The sequence below is a fragment of the Mustela lutreola genome, chromosome 5, assembly GCF_030435805.1.
Source record: "Mustela lutreola isolate mMusLut2 chromosome 5, mMusLut2.pri, whole genome shotgun sequence".
In the NCBI taxonomy this organism is placed as follows: Eukaryota; Metazoa; Chordata; class Mammalia; order Carnivora; family Mustelidae; genus Mustela; species Mustela lutreola.
The window spans coordinates 58,037,147-58,061,579 of NC_081294.1; the positions used below are offsets into that span (position 1 = coordinate 58,037,147).

Sequence of the window (24,433 nt, forward strand, 5' to 3'; positions counted from 1 at the left end):
AAGAATTTAAATATTAATTATGTAATTAATGTTGTTCAGTCGCACATGCACACACGCACAAAAACTTAGACGTCTCTTAAGAACAGCTTAAGCACTTACCGATTGAGAACTTTTATAACTCTCAAAATGGAGGCCTCCCCGTATCTCTACAGGTATTTTAAATGAATTGAATTAATCATAGGCTTAAAAGTCTCTTGCGATCTTCGTTAACTTCCCTGGGTTTAATTAAAACATCTGTGCACTTTTAATTTATCGATTCATCCAACTCATATGTCATGTTTTTAACACACCCCAGCATGCTCTGCATCATTTTTAACCCGATTTCCACTTAACTAAAGCAATTAAATTCACCCCGGATTAATTAAAGCATCCATACTTTCGTGCTTAAGTCAGCGTGTGCATCTTTCCCCACATGGCTCCTGAATGTCAGAGATCTGACACACCTGATGAGTTTTTTGTCCTTCTGGAAATTCTTCCCTGAATCGCTTTCCTGCTTATTAATGTGCCATTTGACAGAACAGGAATGAGGAAGTTGGTGCACCTGAACTTTGGCCCTCTGAGCCAGAGAGTCTGCCCCTGTCTGTCAGAAGTGCCCTCTGCTTTCTCCTTCTCTTCATGCGGGTCCTGCCAGGTCTTGCCCCCACCGAGACCAACTAGCATCGGAATGTTCTAGGCAGGAAGTGGGGGGTGCTGTTCAGGTTAGAGGTGACCATGATGATTGGAATGGCTCGAGATCTTTGCGTTCGTACTTTTATAATTGTCCCTTACTTCTGTTTTCCACTGTCCTCACTCTTCCTACCCGAACAGCCCTTTATCGCCTGCCCATTTACTAGGGAGAGAAAACTGAGGCATGGAGGTCAGCAGGCTTCTCAGTTGGGCACAATGAGCCATGGAGCTCTCCAGTGACAGATTATCTCCAGCACCGGGAGAAATAGTTTGCATTTCTGCACACCCCCCCCCCACCAGCTGTGTTTGACAGAGCCCCATTTCACCTCAGCCACTGCAGTATTGGTGGTTATCAGTCTCTTGACTGTTTTTTCCCCCGATCTAATAAGCCAAGGATTATTTCTTCTCATTATTTTATCTATACTTAATTAATTGCGAGTGAAGCTATGTGTCTTCTCATACTTCTTTCCGCAGTTTATATTTCTATTTGTATGTTCTTTGCCTGGGTTTTCATTCATCCGTCACTTCTTAACCAATTTGTAGGAGCTCTTTGTGTATTTCAGATATCAAACTTTATTCTCTAAAATGTGTTAAAAATATGTCTTCCTGGGGTTGTTCATCCCTTAATTTTGTTTAGGGCATTCTTTATAGTATAGAAGATGTAAATTTTATGTAATCAAACCCGATCTTCTTATCCTTCTCAAACTGGAGAGTTTGTCTTTCTTACATATCCTCCTCCCAAGAAAATAAAATCAGTCTTCAGTATTTTTTCTAATTCTTTTGTCACTTTTTCTTCTATTTAGATCTTTAATCTGTGCGGAATTTTTTCCATTTTTACTGAGAAATAATTAACGTACATCACTGTATTATGTTTAAGGCATACAGCACGACGGTTTGATTTATATAGATTGTGAAATGATTACCATAGTGTCACCTACCGTATCTTCTCATATAGATGTCTTTCTCATAAAAAGAAAAGAAAGATAAAAGAAAACAGGAAAAAAAATTTCTCTCCTTGTGATGAGAACTCTTGGGATTTCACTCTCTTCACTACTGTCCTATATATTGGACAGCAGTGTTGGCTACAGTCCTCATCCTGTACATTATAGTCGCAGTACTTTTTTATCTTACAACTGAAAGTTTGTCCCTTTTGACCACCTTCCCCAATTCCCCTCCCCCACCCACCCCCACATGTAGTAACCACAAGTCTGATCTTTTTTTTTCCATGAGTTTGGTTTGTTGTTGTGCTACTTTCAGATTCCCCATGTAGGTGAGATCACTTTTGTCTTTCTCCATCTGACATTTCACTCAGCATAGTGTCTTCAAGTTGCATCCATATTGTTGCAAATAGGATGTCCTCATTTTTTATGGCTGGTTAATATTCCATTGTGTACATATTCTGTACCTTCTTTATTCATTAACCCATCAGTGAACATTCAGACTGTCCCTGTGTCTTAGTGGTTATAGACAATGCTCCTGTGAATAGGTGGGTGCAGATATCTTTTTGAGTTAGTTGGTGGTTTTGTTCGCTTTGGGCATATTCCCAGAAGTGGAACTCCTAGTTCATGGTGGTTCTATTTTTTGAGGATCCCTATACTCTTCTCTTCAGTAGCTGTACCAATTTACAATCCCACCAACAGTGACCACATGTTCCCTTTCTCCACATTCTTGCCAGCATGTTTTAATGATGGCCATTCTAACAGGCGTGAGGTGAGACCTCATTGTGGTTTTAATTTTCACTTCCCTTAAGGGCTGGTGATGTTGAACATCTTTTCATGTACCCATTGGCCTTTCATATATCTTTTTTGAAGGAATGCCTATTCAGTTCCTTTGCCCATTTTTAAATAGGGTTATTTGCTTTGTTTTTGTTTGTTTTGCTGTTGAGTTGTATGACTTTCTTACATGTTTTGGATATTAACCCCTTACCAGATACATGGGGTTTGCAATTTTGTGGGTTTTTTTTTTTCCCCCTATTCTGGTGGTTGTCTTTCAGTGTTGATGGTCTCTTTTGCTATGGAGAAGCTTTTTAGCTTGATGAAGTCCCACTTGTTTCTTTTTATTTTGTTGCTTCTACTTAAGGTGTCATAGCTGAAAAAATCATTAGCAAGATGGATGTTAAGGAGCTTTGTTCTTATGTTTTCTCTTAGGGGTTTCATAATTTAAGGTCTTATATTTAAGTCTTTAACCTATTTTGAGTTAATTTTTGGGAGTAATGTAAAAGAGAGGTCCAGTTTCATTCTTTTACATGTGAATATCCAATTTTCCCAGCTTTTTTTATTGCGGAAGCCATCTTTTCTCCAGTAAATGCCCTTGGCTCCCTTCCTAAATATTAGTTGACCATATATTCTTGGGTTTATTTTAGGATTCTCAGTTCTTTCTCTTGGTCTATGTGTCTGCTTTTATGCCAGGACCATACTGTTTTGATGACTATAACTTTATAGTATAGCTTGAACTAAAGAAGTGTTGTATCTCCTGCTTTGTTCTTTCTTGGGATTTCTTTTTCTATTTGTGGTCTTATGTGAACCAAAATGCCATTGGAATTTTTTAAATTTTATTTTATTTTTCAGTGTTCCAAGATTCATCATTTATACACCACAAATTTTTATAAACTGCATTGAATCTATAGATGACTTGTGTAATACTGACATTTTAACAATACTAAATTTTCCAATCCATAAGTACAGGATAACTTTCTATTTATTTGTGTCTTTTTTTATTTCTTTCATCATGTCTTGTAGTTTTCAGAATAGAGCTCTTTCTCCTCCTTAGTTAAATTTATTCCTAAGTATTTTCTTGTTTTTGATACTATTGTAAATGGCATTAGTTTCTTTCTTTTTCAAAAAATTTGTTATTAGTATATAGGAATACTACTGATTTTTATATGTTAATTTTGTATCTTGCAACTTTATGGAATTCTTCAATTAGATCTAAGTTTTCTGGTTGAATCATTTAAGATTTTCTCTGTATAAAATCATGTCATCTGCAAATAGAGAAAATTTTACTTCTTCCTTTCCAATTCCAGTGCTTTTTATTTCTTTTTCTTGCCTGATTGTTCCTGCTGGTACTTCTAATAATTTTTTGAATAGGATTAATGAGCGTGGACACCTTTGTTTTATTCCTGATCTTAGAGGAAAATCTTTCAACCGTTCACCATTGACTATGATGTTAGCTGTAGGCTCATCATATGTGGCCTTTATTATGTTGAGATATGTTCCTTCTTTGCCTAATTTGTTAAGAGTTTTTAATCATGAGTGGGTGATGAATTTTGTCAAATGCTGTTTTTCTGTGTCTATTGAGATGGTATTATTTTGTTTCTTTTTATTAACATAATGTGTCACATTAATTGGTTGATGTATGTGAGCCATCCTTGCATCCCAGGGATAAATCCCACTTGATCATGGTGAATGATCCTTTTAATGTACTGCTAAATTCAGTTTGCTAGTATTTTGGTGAGAGTTTTGCATCTATATTTATTAGGGATACTGGCCTGTAGTGTTATTTTCTAGTAGGGTTATTTTCTGGTTCAGGTATTAAACAATGCTAGCCTCATAAAATGGATTCTCAGCCCCCTTGCATGGGTGGGAAGATCAGGGGCCACTCCAGGCTACTCTCAGTTTCCCAAGCAGGAAATCTCCAGTTGGGATTTTTTGGAAGAGTTTGAGAAAGATTGGTGTTAATTCTAATTTAAATGTTTGGTAAAATTCACCAATGAAGCCACCTGATTCTGGGCTTTTTTCACTGGGAGATTTTTTTATTGCTAACTCAGTCTCCTTACTGATAATTTGTTTATTCAGATTTTCAAAGAACTTTTCCACCTCTTCTATGTTGCACAGTTTGTTGGTAAATAGTTGTTCATAGTAGCCTTCTCTGATCTTTTGTATTTCTATATTATCAGTTGTAGTTTTTCCTTTTTTTGTTTTTAAATTTGTTGATTTGGATCCTTTTTCTTTTTTTCTTCTTGACTAGCCTAGCTAAGGGTTTGTCAATTTTATCTATCTTTTCAAAGAACCAACTCTTAATTTGGTTAATCTTCCCTATTGTTTTTCTGTTCTCTATTTCATTTATTTCTGTTCTAATCCATATGATTTCTTTTCTTCTGCTAACATTGGGCTTAGTTTTTTTATTGTCTAGTTCCTTACAGCATAGAGCTATGTTGATTATTTGGACTCTTTTTGCTTCTTTTTTTTTTTTCTTTTAAAGATTTTATTTATTTGACAGAGAGAGATCACAAGTAGGCGAAGAGGCAGGCAGAGAGAAAGGAGAAAGCAGGCTCCCTGCTCATCAGAGAGCCCGATGATGCAGGGCTCAATCCCAGGACCCTGAGACCATGACCTGAGCTGAAGGCAGAGGCTCACCCCACTGAGCCAGCCAGCTCTTTTTCCTTCATAATGTAGGCATTTATTGCTGTAAACGTCCCACTTAGAACTGCTTTTGCTGCATCCCATAAGTTCTGGTGTGTTGTATTTCTATATTCATGTGTCTCAAGAAATCCTTTGCCCCTTAAATTTCTTCTTTGATCAATTGTTTTTTCAGGAGGATGTTTTTTTAATTTCCATGTATTTGTGAATTTTCAAGTTTTCCCTTTGCTATTGATTTCTATTTTCATGCCACTGTGGTCTAAGAAGTTACTTGGTATAATTCTAATCTTCTTGATTTTTCTAAGACTTGTTTTGTGGCCTCACATATGGTCTATCCTAGAAAATGTTCTATGTGCACTTCAGAAGAATGTATATGCTGCTGTTATTGAGCAGAAGGTTCTGTATATGTCTATGAGGTCCATTTGATCATAGTGTTGTTCAAATCAGCTATTTCCTTATCGATTCTCTGTCTGGATGATCTATCCATTGTTGAGCATGGAGTATTGAAATCCCCAACTATTACTGTATTACTGTTTATTTCTCCTTTTAGCTCTGTTAGTTTTTGCTTTATATATTTAGGTGCTCCAGTGTCAGAAACATAAATATTTACAATTATTTTTCTCTTATTGATATATTGACCCCATTATATAATGACTTTCCTTGTTTCTTTTTTATCATTTTTAAAGTCTCTTTTGTCTGATATTAGTATAGTTACTCTCTTTTGTTGTTGTTACAGTTGTTGTTACCGTTTATTTGAAATGTCTTTTTTTCCATCTCTTCACTCTCTGTGTCTTTGAGGCTAACACCAGACTCTTAGGTAGCATATTTTGGCTCATGTCTTTTTATCCATTCAGCCACTCTTTGTATTTTGATTGGAAATATTTATTTAAAATAATTATCTTTAAAATAATTATCTATAAGTAAACACTATTGCTGTTTTGCTAATTGTTTTCTGGTTGTTTTGTAGAGCCATTGTCTCTTATTTCTTATCCTGCTGTCTTTTTTGTGTGTTCTGTTGTCTTTTGACATCAGTATACTCAGATTTCTTTATTGTATCTTTTGTGTAATTACTACAGGATTTTCTTTTGTGGTTACTGTGCGATTTACATAAAATATTTCAAACTTATGACACCGTCTTTTAAACTGATAACAACTTAATTTCAGTAGAATTCCTATATTTTACACTTTCCCCACTCACATTTTAGATTATTGCTATTAGAGTTTACATGTTTTTTTAATATTGTATTACTTAGAACTAGAGCTAGTGCTGTAAGTTAGTTGTAAGTTAGTTCCCATATTGAAGAATCTAACTATATATTTACCATTACCAGTGAGATTTACACTACCTTTTCATGTTTTTATGCTGTTCATTAGCATTCTTTCACTTTCACTCACGAAACTTCTTTAGCATTTTTTTTAAAGATTTTATTTATTTATTTGACAGATAGAGATCACAAGTAGGCAGAGAGGCAGGCAGAAAGGCAGGCAGAGAGGAGGAAGCAAGCTCTTCGCGGAGCCGAGAGCCTGATGTGGGGCTCGATCCCAGGACTCTGGGATCATGACCTGAGCCGAAGGCAGGGGCTTTAACCCACTGAGCCACCCAGGCGCCCCTCTTTAGCATTTTTTGTAATGAAGGCCTGGTGATCATGAACTCTCTCAGCTTTTGTTTATTTGGGTAGGTCATCATCCCTCCATTGTGTTTCTGAAGAATAACTTCAACGGGTATAGAAATCTTGGTTGACATTTAGTTGTATTCAATGTTTGGAATATGCCCTCCCATTTTCTCCTGGCCTGAAAATTTTCTGTTGAAACATCAGTTGATTGTCCTATGGGTATTCCCTTGTATATAACTTCGATCTTTTCTCTTGATGCTCTTAAAATTCTTTCTTTGTCTTTGATGTTTGACAATTTAATTAATATGTCACAGTGTAGCCCTATTTGAGTTCAGCCTATTTGTGGTTCTTTTGGTCTCGTGGATCTGGATGTCCATTTCTCTCCCTAGGTTTGGGAAGTTTTCAGCTATTATTGCTTTAAGTATATTTTGTCTTCTTTTTCTCGCCTTCTTGAATTCCCATAATGTGAATATTATTTCTTTTCATATGTCCTATAATTCCTATAGGCTTTCTTCACTCTTTCATTCTTTTCTTTTTGCCCCACCACCTGGGTGATTCCATTGTTCTATCCTCCAGCTCACAGATTCTTTCTTTTGAAAGAATCTACCACTTTTGAAATTCTTTACTGAATTCTAGTGTATTTAGTTAGTATATTTTTCAACTTGAGGACTTTTTTTCATGGTTTCTATTTCCTTGCAAACTTCTCATTTTCTTCATGCATCATTTTCCTACTTTCACTTGGTTGTGTTTTCTTGTAGTTCACTGAACTTCCTTAAGAGAATTATTTTGAGTTCATTGTCTGACAGTTCATACATCTCCATTTCTCTAGGGTCAGTTATTGGAATTTTAGAGTTTCCTTCAGTAGTGTCATACTTACCTGATTCTTTTGTGGTTCTTGATTCTTTATGCTGTTATCTGCATATTTGAGTAATGGGGGGACTCTTCCAGATTTTATAGATTTGCTTTGGAAAATACAGCTTCTCCACAATCAGCTCATTTTGGCTTTCTGGATGTGTCTAGTGGTAATGTCCTTGGGCAGGTGGGGCCTGCTATTATGGTCTGTTTGGGGGCAAGACAACTGTTCGAGCCCTAAGGATAAGGCTGAAAACAGTTGAATATGACTACTGGCTTGGTTCCCTACCCAGGGGAAGCTATCGGATAGGCTCCGTGGTTTCCTGGATTCTCTGGTCCGGCTTAATAAATGGTCAGGACTAGATGTTATAGTCAGTAATAGGTGGACTATGAATTAGTCAGGGCATCAGGCCAAGACCCAAGGTTTGTACAGTTTATTGTTTGGGAGTTTAAATCAGGCCAGGGTATTCACTGAATTCTCTGGTCATATGAAACTACTCATTTTGCTTTCCAGACAAAGGAAACCACAGGCTCTGCTCTCTCTTTAAATGCCACTGTATGTAGGGTTGTTGAATGGGCTATGTAGCTTCCCCATGTGCTCTGGTCAGGTTCCTTGGTCAGACCGGCTGAAGGCTATACTCAGCAATGAGCAGGGCTACAAATTAGATTCCCTGCCACGGCACTGTGGGGGAAGCTGCTCTAAAACCAGTAAAACTCTTTTGTTGTCTTAATGCACACTGACTTGTACTCCAAGCTCCAGGGCCAAACAGGTCTACTGGCTTTGCTCTGCAAACTGTTGGCTCTGCCTGCCCTTATTCTCAGCTCTAACACCACCGGACCAAGCAGTTTTCATGGTTTTTTGACAGTCCTAATATGTAGGGCCAAAGGTCACACTCCACAGTGTGTGGGGCTATCTCTCAGCCCCCTTGCCTGGGTGGGAGGGGGAAGGACTGCTCCAGGCTACTCTTGATTTCCAAACAGTCTCTCTAGCTGGAAGGGCCTGAGAGCTGCCTTCAGCCTTCACTGTGAATTAATTCCTCTACCTGTGCATAGCACAGAAACCTTCCATGCCTGGTACTAGCTTTGCTTCAGGGGCAATCAGCTCTTCCTCTCTGCCTTTTAACTCAAGCACCATTGGGCTACACTGCTTCCAGGAGTTGTCACCAGCCCTTCTGGTCAGATGGCGCTGGAAGACCCTCTCCACCATGGGTAGGGCTGTGATTCAGATCCTTGCTTGGATATGGGCAAACTAGGTTCTAGAGCCCACAAAATCCTCATTTAAAGATCCATATCAGCCAAGTCTGCACCCCACCAAGTCCTGTGGTCAGAGTACACCCCCACCTTTGTTCTGCAGATGAGCAAAACTGTTGGTTGGGATACCCTTTGGGCTGTGTAGGTATGAACTTGGTCTGCCAGGATCCATGCGCTAGTTGGGGCAAGCCCCTCCCCATTCTCCCTCGCAGTCAGATTCCCAGTGGTTGGAATACTCCTGCAGTCCCCAGTGGTTGGATTCCCCTGCAATCCCCTGTGATTCCCTTGAGATCAGAGTAGGGGATTCCCACATAGCCACTCGCAATGGTGGGGGATGGGGCTGGTTGTACTTCCAGGATTCTTTTTTCCCTGAAGGCTCAGGGAGATGTCCCCACGTGGTGCTGCCACGGCATGGGGGGAGGCACTGCAGTCGAAGGAAGCCGCTCATGTCAGGTTGTACTGTTGTCTGTCTCTGAGCAGCAGGAGGGTCTTCAGCCTTACCCACCTTGTTCTCAGATTCTCTCACTTCTATCTTATTCATGAATTGTTGTTAGTTATTCTTCTTGTAAAGAGAACAAAGTCAGGGAAGTGCCACCATCTTGGTGACATCACTCTGGAATTTATTTTTGAATACACTGTCCAGTAGATGTTAAGCTTTGTTGCCTACCAGATGATTGCCATTTGCAGGGACCTAGCAGGAAGTGAAACCTATTTTTCCTAACACATTATGCTTGGCAACCAAGCTAATTCCACAATCAGGAAAGACAACGGGGCACCAATTTTGTTGTTAAAGACACTGAACTTTGCTTGCTTTGCCTTGGTAGCCCAAATATTACATCCTCAATTGCTTCAGGAGAATTAAGGCATTTTTATTTCTACATCACTTTTTTTCCTACCACCTAACACAGCTACTAGCACATACTAGGTTATTCACAAATATTTATTGAATAACTTGGAAGTAAGACCACCAATTGTTAGTGCGATTTTGACAGTTTACCCAGATTACTAGGTTCAAGTATTCTCGTCTCTTTTCCACAGAAGCTTTCAGTCAAATTTCAAATAATTTTTTTTAAAAGGCACAATATTTGACATTGCCTCTGTACATCTAGCCCAGCCTATAAATGACTTGGCAAGATGCAGATATTTTCACTTGCCTTATGATTCAGCCTTTTCAACATCTCTACATCTTCTCCAGGTATTTCCTCTACTGCAAACTCCAGATAGATGGGACTTGTTTTACTTAAAACAGCAGACATGGGTGGCTTGTCCTGTAACTTTCCACTTAGTAAGTAACACTGATCATTCATTTCATCCCTTACAGAAAACTTTGGGAGCAAAAAAAAAAAAAAAAAAAGCTCCAGCTTGATCATAAATGAATTTTACACAATTTAGGTGAATCTAAATTCTCTCTCTCTCTCTCTCTCCCTCTCTGTCATCAGCCTGTTAACTTGACCGTCGTTAGTGGTAGTGGTAATTTATTTTTCTTCTGCATGAATCTAGTTTCCATCTACTAGATTTAATAAAACAAGAATAGTCACTTGGTACAAACATTTTAATTAATTTTAAATAGTAGCATGAATGCACAGTGTTCTGCTCCTGTAAGCCTTAGGAAGAGGAGAGAGAAGCAAAGATATAAAACACTCTACATGTGATTCCAGAACCCCCTCCCACCCACAACCAGAGAAAATTGGGGGAAGAAGAAGATGAGTTCTTTCCATTAGTGTTATTTTATAATCTTGTGCTGGAGGTGGTGTGGTAATTCTATGTGTGTGTGTGTGTGTGAGAGAGAGAGAGAGAGAAAGAGAGAGAAAGAGAAAGAGCATGCACACATGTGTGTGCACATGCATGTGTACATCTGAGACATACTGCATTTTTAATTTCATTAACCCTTGCAGTCAATTTGGAGACTTAGTTTGGAATTTCCAGAGGGAACATCTGTTCATTATAAACTGTGTGTCAGCTACTGCTTTGAGTCCTTACACACGTAATTGCACTTAATGCTCCCATCAACTCTGAAAGACAGTATTTTGAAGGTAAACTTGGGTCTCAGAGAAATGTAATAATTTGACCAAAATCCCAGAGCTGGTAAGTGACAGATCAGCTTTTAAACCCAGCTCTTTCTGCCACCAAAATCCTTACTCTTTCCAATTCTGTTCTGTATCACCTTTGGGCAGGTGTGTGGAGTCAGGAGTTATTTGTCCTATAACCTATCAGAAAAAATCATGTAGATTTAGTGATAGTAAAAATACAAGAAGAGTTATGAATATGAGAGGTCTGCGCTTCACATTCAGCCTCTCTAATGAGGATCAGCCTGAGCCTAGCATACTGTGAGGCTCTGGGTTGAGTTATGTCTGAGAATGAATCAGTTACTCCTGCTCTCCGTGTGGGTCAGCACAGTGATCACTAGAAGGCTCACCTCTGGCTTTTGCACTCTGTCCCAGTGCCCAATGGATTACAGGAGAAATTCATTCTTCTTCTAGCTGCTTCTGCTTTTTGATGTGACATCAGCCAAGCCCATCCAGTGGCCTGCTTTCCAGAGAACAGCACAGAGTTTTGCATTTTTTACCACACTCCTGGTGAGCACGCAGCAAACATATTGAAAGAAGGCTGCATTTAGAATGTGGAGAATTCTCTGACCTCACTATTCTCCATTTTTCCCCTGAGTAATTTAAGTAGGTCACATTTTAAATTTGATTTCCCAGGTACCTGGTTTTAAATAAAATCCATTCTTACCTTCCGGACAATCCCTTTTTTTTTTTTTTCATCACATGAAGTTTATGCAGAAGAAAAAGTTTCAATATGGATAAATAAAATATTATAACTGTACTTTATAATTAATAATGATAGTACTTATTTGCTCCTACTTTCTACTCTCTTCTACTCTTGGAGAGGCGAGGAGGTGCAGTGGGAGTCCAGTGGTGGTGATTTGATGTAACTTTCTCTGCTGTTCATGGCAGCTTGTCCAGTATAGGATCCTCCAGCCAGAAACAGCCCTTGGAAGCTCATTCCACTGCATGCATGGCTGCCCTCTTCACTAGTTTCCCATTTCATTGGGCGAGAGTAGATGTGGGGTAAGAAATGATGCCAACTCTAGTCTTCCTAGGAGAAGAAATATCTGTAATGTTGCCTAAATTAGAAATGGAAAGTGGGTTTCCTCTCGAATGCCAACTCTGCCTTCTTGCAGGTCTCAGCCTTGGTCATTGAGGTTTTGAGGCTCTGTCTAGGCTCTGGGTGACGAGATGCCATGATCGTGATCACTCGACGATGTCTGCAGAGGTGCAGGAAGGGAGAATAGTAGTTCGTGTGCATGTATTTGCCATTCCTAGCATAGAGCTTAGCATGTTTCGTGAGGAACTGACATCGAAAAAATTTCCTTTGTCTATCAAGCCCTCTCAAAACTTTGCAAAAGCTCATATTTTTCTTATTGTTCATATTTGCACAGTTCCTAACCAGGATCTTGGGCACCGTGGGTTCAATGTTTTCTTCTACCCTCTCCTAGACCATCAGTATGGGTAACGACTCTATCCAGATCTCTGATTAAGTATCCTGGGGATAGAAAGCATGTTCCCTACTCTCTCAAGGACAGTCTAGCCAAAATTCAATATGTGGCTTTGATGTTCTCCCTTTTGAACTCATTATTGTCCTCTGGTAATAGAGGGTAGAAGAAGGGTAAGAATTCTACTGAGAATTAGACCCTAAATAATTTTCACAACTTTTGTGTTCTAAAATGTTTTCAGAGAGGATATCTCTCAATCACATGTCAGCTGCTAAGATGTTTTTGTTTCAGGTCAGGTCAGTTTATAATTAAGTTAAAACATGCACTTCCCCTAGAAAAAGGTACCGTGTGTGCAACATGAGGTCTCCTCCAGAAGCTGAGTTTTTTTTCCCCACATCTTCCATAAATGCCCATTTAGCACTTGCCCATAACCTCCCTGTTTGAGGATCTCTAAATATCAGGAACATAGGAGAAATATTTACTTATGTCAACATTGATGAATGCCGAGCTGAAAGGAAATCAACAGTGATGAACATGGGCCTGTCCTCAAGGAGTTTCCTAGAGCTCTGGGAAATTAGACACTCACAGAAGGAAAGTCAACTATTATAAAAACAGGACAGAAACCTGACAACAGGGGATGACTGATGAGCCAGTCATCAGTCGGACTGCAGAGTGATGTGATTAGAGGTGCCACCGCTTCACAGGACCGGGACATGGCGTGGGCTGGACGCATCCACGTACATGTGCATTCCCAATCACAGGAGGACCGGGAGTCACTGAAACATCCTGTTGGCCATCCCTGAAGGCCCCTGAGGGCCGGTGCCATAGCAGGAAGTTGCATCCTGCTTTTAGCCGCAAATGAGAGACCCAGTGGGAAATTTAGGTTCTTTACAAACTGATTCTGAAACGTAAAGTCCAAAGCCTGAAGGTGACCACTAAAATCCCATTCTTGATCTCTGAAAGGGGTGAATTGGCACAACTGAGGCAAAACTGGTAAGAACCATCGGTAATTTCGTACTGGACAGTCCTCACCAATTCTCAGCCTTCTTCCTATCAATGGATGCGGGAGAGTCCCAGCTGAGACAAGAACAACTAGAGGTTTCCTGTCTTCTGCCTGCTCTCCCCTTCTTGCTTTTTTTATTAGTCCAGGCACTTGTAGCCTATCCTTTATTACACATGTTGTGCTTTGAGGTAGGCAGAGTCATCCCTTTGTGGTCTAGATAAGAAAACTGAGGCATAAAGAGATTAATCCCCCTTCCTTTTAATGGACATCAACTTGGCAAGAATAGGAGCTGACTAACCAGAGGATAAAATACTCAGCAAAATGGATTCTGATCCCCTGCACCACTAAAAATGACACTTGTGTCCACATAGCTTTATCAAGGGCAGAGCTGAGAGTTGGGCCAACCTGCTTTCCAAGGGGGCTCCCCATCTTCTGAGCTTTGTGACTTTGGCCACCTATCTACACCTGACTGGTCTGTACGTCATGTGTAAAATGGGCATCAGGATCCCATCAGGATCATCGAATACTTATGACGGTTAAGTAATAAATTGCACATTTAAAGCTGTGCCTGGCGCATAACAAGAATGGCATTGGTGGTAGCTGCTATTATTAGTAGCATTTTTGTGGTAGTCCTCGTGATGGTTACTGTTTCTCTAAGGTCTCTCTAAGGTCGGCTCTGCCCCTCCACCACCAGGGTCCCCAGGCTAGGACGCTGCAAGCAAAGCTGAAATTCCAGGTGGGCTCCACCCCCCTTAGATGGACAGATCCCTGCAGGCACTGCCCCCTGTGACCTGGTGCTCTGTCTCTGGCTTTTGCAGCTGCCTGCCCTGTCCTGTGCAGTGGGAATGGACAATATTCTAAAGGGACGTGCCAGTGCTACAGCGGCTGGAAAGGCGCAGAGTGTGACGTGCCCATGAATCAGTGCATCGATCCTTCCTGCGGGGGCCATGGCTCCTGCATCGATGGGAACTGTGTGTGCTCCGCTGGATACAAAGGCGAGCACTGTGAGGAAGGTAAGCGCTGCAGGGCCAGCCTGGGCAGCAGCAGAGGAGGGAGGCGTCTGTAGACTCAGACTTTTGCTAATGAGCCCAGTCCAAGGCTCCACATTTTGCAGAGGAAAACTTAAACATTTTGCACAGAGAACTTCAAATGCCTTGGCTTTTGTAGACTTCTAAGGTTGAAGAAAACACAGCCTGCGGAGTGGTTCTGGGAGGAATGCTTTGTTTTACCATTCTTTATGTTAATTAGCTACTTTTCCTCTTTAAACTGCTTTCTCTGCCTTTGTCTTTCGGCTCTTTCCCTGTAACTCCTCCTCCTCCCTTCCTGCTCCTTCTTTTCCTTTTTTTCTTTCTTCCACAGTCTCTTATCTTCCTTCCTCTTTGCTTTGCTTTCTTTAAAATCCTCTGATTTGGGAATTACTAAAGCTATCCAGAAAACAAAAACAGCAACAACAAAAAACCACCCAAGAATCCTTAATCTCCTGTCTTCCCTATAGCTGTTTTTGTTGTTGCTTTTTTTTTTTTTCCCCCTGAAACTCTCCCTGGTAATCTAGTACCTACATATGTCTGCGTATATTTTAGCAAAAATTAATATCAATAGAAAACAGTCAGGCTTGAAAGACGATATAAGGCAGCCATGTCATTTAGACACGATGTAGGTCACATTATCCTGGTACCTAAGTCACATAGAGGAGGGTGGGGGTGTAGCACAGTAGTGAGAGAGTAGGAGAATTCTGAAGAGCTCACTTTAGCATGCATTGTGGTGGCCTCTGAAACCCATGGGGAAAAGTTAGGGGTGTAGTCAGCTGAATCTAGTCTGAAAAAACGTGATCAGAGATGCGAGTTGGTGATCAGATAGAGAACGCTCCTCTCCCGATGTGATCCATAGCTAGCTTCCACGAGTCTGAGTCACTCTGGTTAGTGCTTTCAGAAAAGCTATTTGGTACCAAGGTGTTGGGATCTATAAGGCAAGGGAACCCCGCCAAACTGCCTGCCAGCCTTCCCCCTCTATATCTGCACCTCCCGAGTATGGTCTCTGGCTGCCCATCTGTTGTTTCTCTTCACATAAAATATCAAGCAGAGTTGGTAGGAAGGCGTGAGCCTAGGTGTGGTCCATCCCTCGTCCACTCCCCAACCTTTGAATTGACTCAATTGTGTTTATCAGCTTAGCCACTTATCCTCTACATCGGTCATCCAGGCAAACATCCCCATACAACTCAAACAGCCTTTTTTCCTCCCAGTGGAGAAAGAAGTGTCAACTCTCCCAACAAACTGAGGAAAAAAGTGAAACCCACAGCCTACCCCATGAGAAACAGCTTGAGGGAACCACCCAGCATGCCCCCCAAGAAAAGACTGTTAGACGCCATATCCCGTGTTCTCTCTCAGCTTCTCAATGCCAAGCTGATAAGTAGGGACCTCAGGCGCTCTGAGGTTCTCAGGTGTGAGCATATCTGATCTCCCATCCCATTAAGTTATGGATCTCCAGTGTTCTGTAAAACCTAACCAATCATTACTGCCTTTACCACAAAGTAATGACAGTAACTCACCCTTAGTAACATACCGAAGCTCCCCTTCTGAAATCTCCCATTTCATAGTTTATAGAACTCTGGCTAAAAGAGAGTCCACTTCCATGACATTATTCTTCTAAGATTTTTCCGATACATCAGTGGTAATGCCCTTAATGGGACCCAGAAGTCTGACCTCCAGATCTTCATTGGCTCAACACTTTATATATTTGTTCCTCTGTTATAAAAGGTAGCCTCCCTCCATCTGCATCATAAAACCAAATTGGGAGTTTGGATGGAAGAAGGACTGATTTAATAACCCTGCTTGAAAGGTTGAAGTTCTCAAAGATAAATGGATTGCAGAAGGCAAAGCCGCATTTGCTGAAAACATGGGAGAGGCCAATAATATGACAAGAAAGGTTAAAACGACCTTTTGCATACATCATTTGGCGAGAAGGAAATGATAGAGCAATGACATTGCCCGTCTTAGAATTTTTTCCCTCCAGTAAAGATTGCGCATATCTGTATGAGTAGAATTTCAAGTGACTTCTCAACTTTCTTCCTCTCCCAACCCGTCGTATTTAAATGTTCCGAATGAATTAACCATCCAGCAACACAAGGAAGCCACGTGGACCATTATGAAAGGATGAAATCTCCTCTATTGATTTCTGCTACCCAAAAAGAATGAACCGAGGTGATTCATATGCTGTTTTCAAAATAGGAAATGAAATCAGAAAGTCTGGATCAGCACTTTTTTCTTCCATTTAGCTCTTTTATTTCTGATATTCATCATAGTCATACGTTCAAACAATTTACCTGCAATGGCCACGGCAATGAAATCAATAGTCGCCATCCTCCTCCATTTTTGCTGCATAAACGTTGTTGTACTATTAACAAATTTGCACAAGAAATTAAAGGACGGTTTCCCGAGGTTTCATTCAATGATGTCTGGGGGAGTGGGAAGGTGATGAGCGAGGAACTGACATATTAGTTTAAGTCAGCCATGTTTTCATGTCAGTTTCATGGTTGAGTCATTTTTCAATGACATTTAACTTCATAAATGTAATTCATGGTTCTTCGGGGGTTTATAGTACATATTGTTTGTAAAACTCCTTGACCTCTTTTTTTATCCTTAGGGATAGAAATTGCATTCACAACCCTTTTTTGTCAAACCTACAGAGGGCCCAAGACTAAATGAGTTCTAATGATTTCAGCTGCCAGGGGGCTGGTGTTGTAAGGCACACGGTACTTAGCTGGTAAAGGCCACTGTCCCCCTTTTAAGTATAACACTGTTTCTATTTATAAAGCTTCGTAAAATGCCATAGTCCCTCCTGCCTGCTAAAAACTCTAAGGACGTGGCCACAAGACCATCTTATGAAATTGGAAGCAAATTTAAAATTCATCGTGAAACTGCTCTTGTTAAAGTCTGGATTTAGTTATTCCATCAGCTGCTGTAACATATTTACTGGTATGACTGAAAGGGTTAGCTCATATTTCTAGATACAATAAATGATTCTTTGGATGGCATTCCACTCCTGGGCTAATAAATCCCAGTGGATTTTCCTCCTTTCTTCATATTATAATTTAAAATAGAGAAGAGAAAGCTAATTTATCTAGAAGAAAAGTGACATTTTCTTTTTTCTTTTTGGGGGGATGTGGGGTATATTACTTTTTATGTCATCCTTTTAAGAAAAAGATTATGATGTATTTCTTGAAAGCTCCTAACTGTTGGCACCTCACCAAACATTTTAAATAGCTAATTACGGTGGAGAGTAAGTTTGGGGACACATAGCACCTGGGATTCCTTTGTGTCTATTTTGATTTTGCTGTATTAGAAAAAGGGACAGAGAAAAAACTACAACCTTGGGATTTTCTCTTATTAGAAAAATATGGACAAGACTCATTCTGAATGAATTAGTTCATATTGCACAGATCCCAAATTACATAGCATTCCTCCCCAAAAGCAAGAAGTTGTTAGCACCATTTCTTTCATGTCAGTTCTTCCTGGATGTTTGTCTCACTAATGACAAAGGCTTCTAGCAAAGTCTGCCATTCGTTGCAGACTTTGAACACCTACTATATTTTTTACCCCTGCTGAGCATGAGAAAGACACCAAAGCATTGCACGGCCTCTTTGTACATGTCTTCTATGTGTCTGAAACTTTCGATTCATTTACCTCCAGATGCCCTCCACCATCCTGAGCAAATCTGAAGGTATCAAAAAGGGTTCATATCATCAGAAGTTATAGTCCCCAAGACAATGAATATAACCTTAAAATGATTTCAACCAGAGCAACTAGCATTATCCTAAACATCTCCAACTAATAATAAATCACTGAAATTCCCCTTTCTGAGAGTGTTGTTTTTTTTTTTTAATTTCTGTTATATCAGTGGCAGCTTCTGTTTCCCCAAGGCTCAAATAGTCTTGAGCTGGTTTTCGTAAATAATATCTTCTTGAGAAGATTCAAATAGATCAGCTCAGAAACACCTCTTTACACTAAAAATTCTTATTGTTGCCTCAAGAGCACAGTGCTTTTTGGAAACTTCATGGAATACTGTGATTTTTAAGAAATCCAAATTCCTGAGTTTAATGTTCCCTGGAATGAAATAGTTTGTGGCATGGGTAATTCTGAATAATGCCCTGTTTAGAGCCAAAGTATCATCAATTTTAAAACCTATCATTACTTTGTATGCCATAAGAAGAAAACAAAATTGAGACTATGCTACAAAAAGCTGGGACCCCAAAGGGTTGCCATCTCGGTGTCATGGTGAACTATATAGACGCCAAAAATCTTGCATGTTTCAATCTTGGCATTGGGCAGGGAGAGAAATCAAAATCTCTGTGGATTGGAACTACAAGATGGCACACATGCATATGAGGGACTCAATTACACCAGCAGTGTGGTCCAAGAAACCTCAAGAAAGGAATTTAAAGTGGTCTTAAGCTGGCTGTGCCCCCAGATGATGGCAGAAGCAAATGCTTTACTCTAGGCCAGGAGGCCTGATTTCCAAGCTGTTAAAATAAGGAAAATGTGTGTCTTAGTTAAATAAGGTGTTGAGACCTGCCTATTTCTCTGCTACACAAGACGTATCTGAGCCGTCTGCAGGACCACCGTTGGTCATTCAGATCCCACAGTGTGCTGTGCCTTCTTCTCCAAACGCCACTGCATCATCTTCTGGTAACACCCGAGGAAGTCGGTCCTCCTCTACCAAGCCCTCTTTGCCCATCTCTGAGCCTGGATGGATATCCAAAGTTTGGGGTCACATTCCCATGCAAAAAGTCCTGTCTTTGAGAATTGACCTTTGCAACTCACAACTCTCCTCATTCTGAGTTGATTCCACAGTGAGAATCTTCCTATTACCTACTGGATGCATATCCACTCTGAGTATTAAGATGTCCAAACAACCTGAGCATGAAACTGCCAAGAATGACAGTGACCAGAATTAACTCATCTGACTGACACAGTCTGAGGGTGTCAGCACCACGGCCAGAGACTCACCCATTCAGGTCACTCCTGATTTTGTGTGGGACCCTTAACTCCTTGGGATCAATTCCACACCCAGCTTCACCTCTTCTATCCTGCTCTTTGGCTAACGCCTGCAGTAGATGTGTGCTCGGAAAATGAAACCTAATTTTAGACTTAGCCTAAGTGACATTTAATTAGGAAAGTGACTCATTTATGAGTTTCACTGGTTTTCTTTGTAATCCTTTGTTACCTTCTGAAGACAAGCATTAGTGGAGTTAGAATGAGCCTTCTTTTCCTCTCTGATAGTGAGGGATAATTGGGCTTGGGGATACATGTAGAGATATCACAAGTATTCATGTCCCAGGCTCAGAAGCTCTGATATGACTTAATGAAGGTACTAACTTTTTTAAGTACAAGGTTCTCAGCATTGAATGGCACACCTCTATATCTGATTACTCCTAAGTCTGTTTGAGAAAGCCCCTCTTTCTCTTACCTCCCCTTCGAGTTTGAGATTCGGTGTTTTGGCAAATAAAAAAAAAAGTCTTGAATTTTTTATAGGTTGTTCTTCAAAAGACCACGTAAGTATTACTTGGGCTGCTCCGTTTGCTTGCCAGGGGATAGGAGTTAGTGAATTATGCATTTCTTCAGCAGCAAGCTGGCATCTCGTGGCCCATTCCCCATGAGTGATCAATATTCTTCCTCTTTGTTTTGTTTTTGGCTCTTTCTTTCAGTTGATTGCTTGGATCCCACCTGCTCCAGCCATGGGGTCTGCATAAATGGAGAATGCCTCTGCAGCCCTGGCTGGGGTGGTCTAAACTGTGAGCTGGCAAGGGTCCAATGCCCAGACCAGTGCAGTGGGCACGGCACTTACGTCCCCGACACAGGCCTCTGCAGCTGTGATCCCAACTGGATGGGTCCCGACTGCTCTGTGGGTAAGACAAGAGGTTTCCTCCTTACTTTTCCCATCACTCATGCCCTGTGCTCCTTCTATGAGCCCAAATGGATGGGAATCTACTCTTCATACTTAGCTTGGGATGAAGGAATGCAGGGTAATTGCATAGTGCCTTTCTTACTCTCTCTTCCTCAGTCATTGAATCTGTGATCCTGGGAAACAAACAAACAAACAAACAAAAACACCACAGGTCCTCGTGCCTTGTTTGTTCCATCACTACAAATGGACGAGAGGCCCCGGGAGGGATGCTTCCATTTGCATTATAGGTTTTCTTATGTACACTCCCTCAAGGTACCAGAAAACAAAACAGAACAATTCAGTCCCAGACAAACTGAATGGAACGTCCTATAAAACAGAAAAGAGGCTCCCTCGGGGTGCCGTGTGAACATGTTACAGAGCACTGCAATACTCCAGTGACAGGAAAATAATGAAGTTGCGCTGTACACTTTATTTTCCTAAAATTAAGAGTATGCGTCTTACCTCCCGAGTGACCCTAAAATGGAACGGTTCAACAGTTCAAGCCAGTCCCAACCTACCCGAGAATGGTTCTGTTCACAGTGACAAGTGCCTATCCAAGCAAGCGATCATCATTCCGCCCCCTTCCTCTGGGTAGTGAGACAGCTGTCAGATTGCCATGGCAATCAGGAAGGGAATATATGTGAGGCTTTGCCTACAATGGGAAAGAAATGAATATTTCATTCCAAAAGGAAAAAAAAAAAGAGTCAGTTAAAATGGGCTATTTTGAGACGGCTTCTCAGCCCACTTGCCTCTGGCTTCAACGCTGATGCCGGTGGTCCAGGCCAAGCTCTGCAGAGGATGGGGGAGGAGGACCCCTAGATCCAAGGCCCAACCGTGCTGCCGATATGCTGTGTGACTTGGAGTGAGTCACTGCCCCTCCTGATTGAGTTTTCCTTCCCCTGGCACGATGAGCCATGCCTCCCTCAGCAGTCTGTCGTAAGGATGAATGTCTGGCATGTGCTTGTCCTCGAGTGAGAGGTCTGGAACGCCAGAGAGTGTATATCTGTCTGTCTGTCTTCTCCCCAAGCACAAAAGACTTTGAGCTCCTTTGAGAAAGAGGCTGTGTAAATGCAGCACAATCTGAGCAGACATTATTGCCACAAGGTGCCGAGGGGGCTGACGGGTGGGTTTGCCGTCATCGTGGGGATGGAGCTGCAGGGTTCCCGAGTGGTCTTAGTTCAGTTCAAGCTCTCGACAGGGTAAAAATCATAGCTGGCCAGGGAGTCAGGATGCACATACATGTTCTCAGTTGGCACCTCCCACACAGCTTTGCCAAACTGGATGGCCGGGGTCTGACCTCCACCTGGGGTGACCTCGAGCTCTAGCACAGTGGTTCTTACCCTCGAGTGCACATCAAACCCACCTGGAGGACTTGAGAAAACCAATTTCTGAGCCCCACTCCCACAACGTCTTATTCAGGAGATCTAAGCAAGGCACAAGAATTGGCATTGACTACCAAGTCCCCAGGTGACAGCGATGCTGCTGGTCGAGGGACCCCACTGTGAAAACCGCTGCTCTAGAAACTACATAACGGTTTGTACCCAGCCCAGTGGAGGGACAGGCCTCCCCAGGAGGCACACCTGCTGGGCCTTGGGGCCTGCTCCAGGGACCCAGGCCATGTGTGTGGTCTGGCCTCCAGTGGAGGGTTTTGCCAGCTGTGGTGTTGAGCTGTAATCATTGTTTTTCTTCCAGAAGTGTGCTCAGTAGACTGTGGCACTCACGGCGTCTGCATCGGGGGAGTCTGCCGCTGTGAAGAGGGCTGGACAGGCGCAGCTTGTGACCAGCGCGTGTGCCACCCCCGCTGCATTGAGCACGGGACCTGTAAAGATGGCAAATGTGAATGCCGAGAGGGCTGGAATGGTGAACACTGCACCATTGGTAGGCAAACGGCAGGCACCGAAACAGGCACATATTGCTTTATTTTCATAAATCGTAGATCTATAGTGATGGTCGTGCATTGCAACCGGCTGTTCCTTCAGGGACACGAGTGCTCTACAACATTCCTGCTGCCCCTCCAAATCTTCTGGGGGCTAGGGAAGGGAAAAGCAAAGTCCCCAACTAAAAAATGCTTTCCCTTCTTTCCAGAATTCTAGATTGGGAGGCAAGGAACAAAACCAGATAAAATCCATTCAAATGACTGATTTGGGGAGGGAAAAATGCACATGCATGGGAAATTGTCAGGACCTGAAGGTTTCAAGCAAACCCCCCATCCCCACCAGCCATGATGGTAGTCTGCAAGTCTCCACTTTTTGAATACTCTCCCCGCCGGCTGGATCACTGGATCCCTGCTTGCTGGCAACAATTGAACTCACTTGTTTTAGGCCAGGTGACTTATAAGGCAGGACTCCCAAGTTTCCAGGGTAGCCAGGGACCCCTGGAAGAGGTTTGTGCACCGTCTTGCTGTCCCAAGACAAGGCATCCTGCTTGGGCCCTGATCCGCCCCATCACCACTACCATCGTTCAGCGTCTCCCTGGCCCCATGTCATTCTCTCTCGGTCACCTTTCTACTTAAGTTCCTCAACGAGGGGTTTTTTTGTTCTGTTTTGTTGTTTGTTTTTTTAAGGTTGTTTTATCTCTTGAGGAGTAATCGTTTCTAGGTGTCTTCAGTTTTGGTTTTGATGGCTCTTGGTCAATATTGTGGTTCAGGGTAGGATGAAACTGGATTGAATATATCCAGTTATCCCTTTGAGGATGGGAGCCAACAGCTCTTTGGTTTTCCACATCCCTCAGACAATCAGAGTGACAAAGTTGTCCACTTGAGTATCATTTTCTTACCTGTGATTTTTGCTTATGCTGGTTTGAGTTCACTGTGAAGCTGGCTAATCCACTCACTTGCAAGAAAATCCTCAAAGACGTTTCCAAGCAAACTACTGACTTGTCCCCTTACAGTTACCTTTGAAGCTAGCCATCACGTTTGCATCCCTCCCCTCTGTCCTAGCCCTAAGGCCCCGGTCGACAGATTGGCTACCCGGAGAGAGAGGCGGTGTTAGGAGCTTGTCCAGGGCGGACTCATGAGGTCAGACTCAATTTCCCATGCTGTTCATTTGAGTGGTGAAGCAGAGACCAAGCATACTCTGCATCAGATTTACCCTGGTTCCATCTAATTGGGCATCTGAGGGGCAGCATGCCGATCTAGGCCATGACCATAGCACTGGGACCCTGGCGGGACAGTCTGTTGGCAGTGAATTGTTTTTGCAATCTCTCAATGATGCTCCAGATCCCGCTCCCCTGCGGCTGCTTTCATCTTCTGTTCCCTGCAGAGTCTGGGGGATAATTCAGAAAACTCTCAAGGGAGGGTGCGCACAGCCCCCTACCGAGCCAGTTCACAGTTCGCACCAGCAGCTCCCACTCTTGAGGGGCGTTCCTATTGATGGACCTTTTTGCATGCCCGGGGTGATTTAAAGACTTTTCCCCAACCCCATACCTCCATGGCCTCAGTCCTCACACCGCCCTCAAATAAGAGCTCTTGCCAACCAATAACCTTTAGGTAGAAAATCCTACTTTCTTCACACCAGCCAGCCTCTCCCCTCTGCGCTCCCTTCCCACACCCAGCGAAGTTTTGCTGCCCCCACAGTCAAGCCCGCTGGCCCTCCCCCACTTACAACTCATTCTCACTCTGCCAATGGCTCACAAGAATACAGCCCAGACAGACTGGGACAGTTTGGAAAACCACAGCGGAGGGGACTGGACAGAGCTGACCTGCTGACTGGTTTTCTATGGCTGACAAGCTAAGGACTGTCTTTGCACTGACCAAGTGTTGAAAAAAGTTGCAAGGGGTGTTTTCCGACACATGATACTTGAATTCAAATTTCAGTGTCCATTAGATAAAGTGTTTGTTGAGGACAGCCCCTCCCATTCACTGAAATGTTGTCAGCCTGCACGTTCCATCGAAGTGCTACATCCCTGCCACAGAGACCTTACGGTCCTCAGAGCCCTGGGTTACCTGGCCCTTTATGGGAGCAATCGGCCCTCCCCTGATTTAGAGAGTTGCACAGATCTTGATGGAAAAAGAAGAGAAGGCAGCTGGTCCACACTCACTTTAGGAACAGCACCCCCGCCCTGCCCCAGCTGTGGTTTGAACGTTGTCAGAGGAAACAACAAGGTCCAGTGGGGGAGAGAGGAGAAAATAATAATGGAGTGCTCCTGTCTCTGGAGCCTTTGAAGATGAAATGGGAGGATGGCCCCTCTAGTCTGGGTAGGAGATGGTGAGGATATGGTCAGCACGAGAACTTAGGAGATGCTTCCTTCTGGCAGC

At 42.2% G+C, this 24,433-nt stretch overlaps 1 protein-coding gene across 6 annotated transcripts in view; it reads left to right on the forward strand.

The window, feature by feature from the left end:
- Positions 1-24,433, forward strand: part of TENM2 (teneurin transmembrane protein 2) — a 662,844-nt gene that overhangs the window by 497,566 nt on the left and 140,845 nt on the right. For 3 of the 6 annotated variants that reach the window (XM_059174241.1, XM_059174242.1, XM_059174245.1), the window contains 3 exons: positions 14,058-14,252; positions 19,940-20,140; positions 21,871-22,083. In XM_059174241.1, coding sequence (XP_059030224.1) covers positions 14,058-14,252; positions 19,940-20,140; positions 21,871-22,083 — 609 coding nt within the window. The remainder of the gene's footprint in view (positions 1-14,057; positions 14,253-19,939; positions 20,141-21,870; positions 22,084-24,433) is intronic. The other 3 variants (XM_059174243.1, XM_059174244.1, XM_059174246.1) reach the window with 2 other exon arrangements.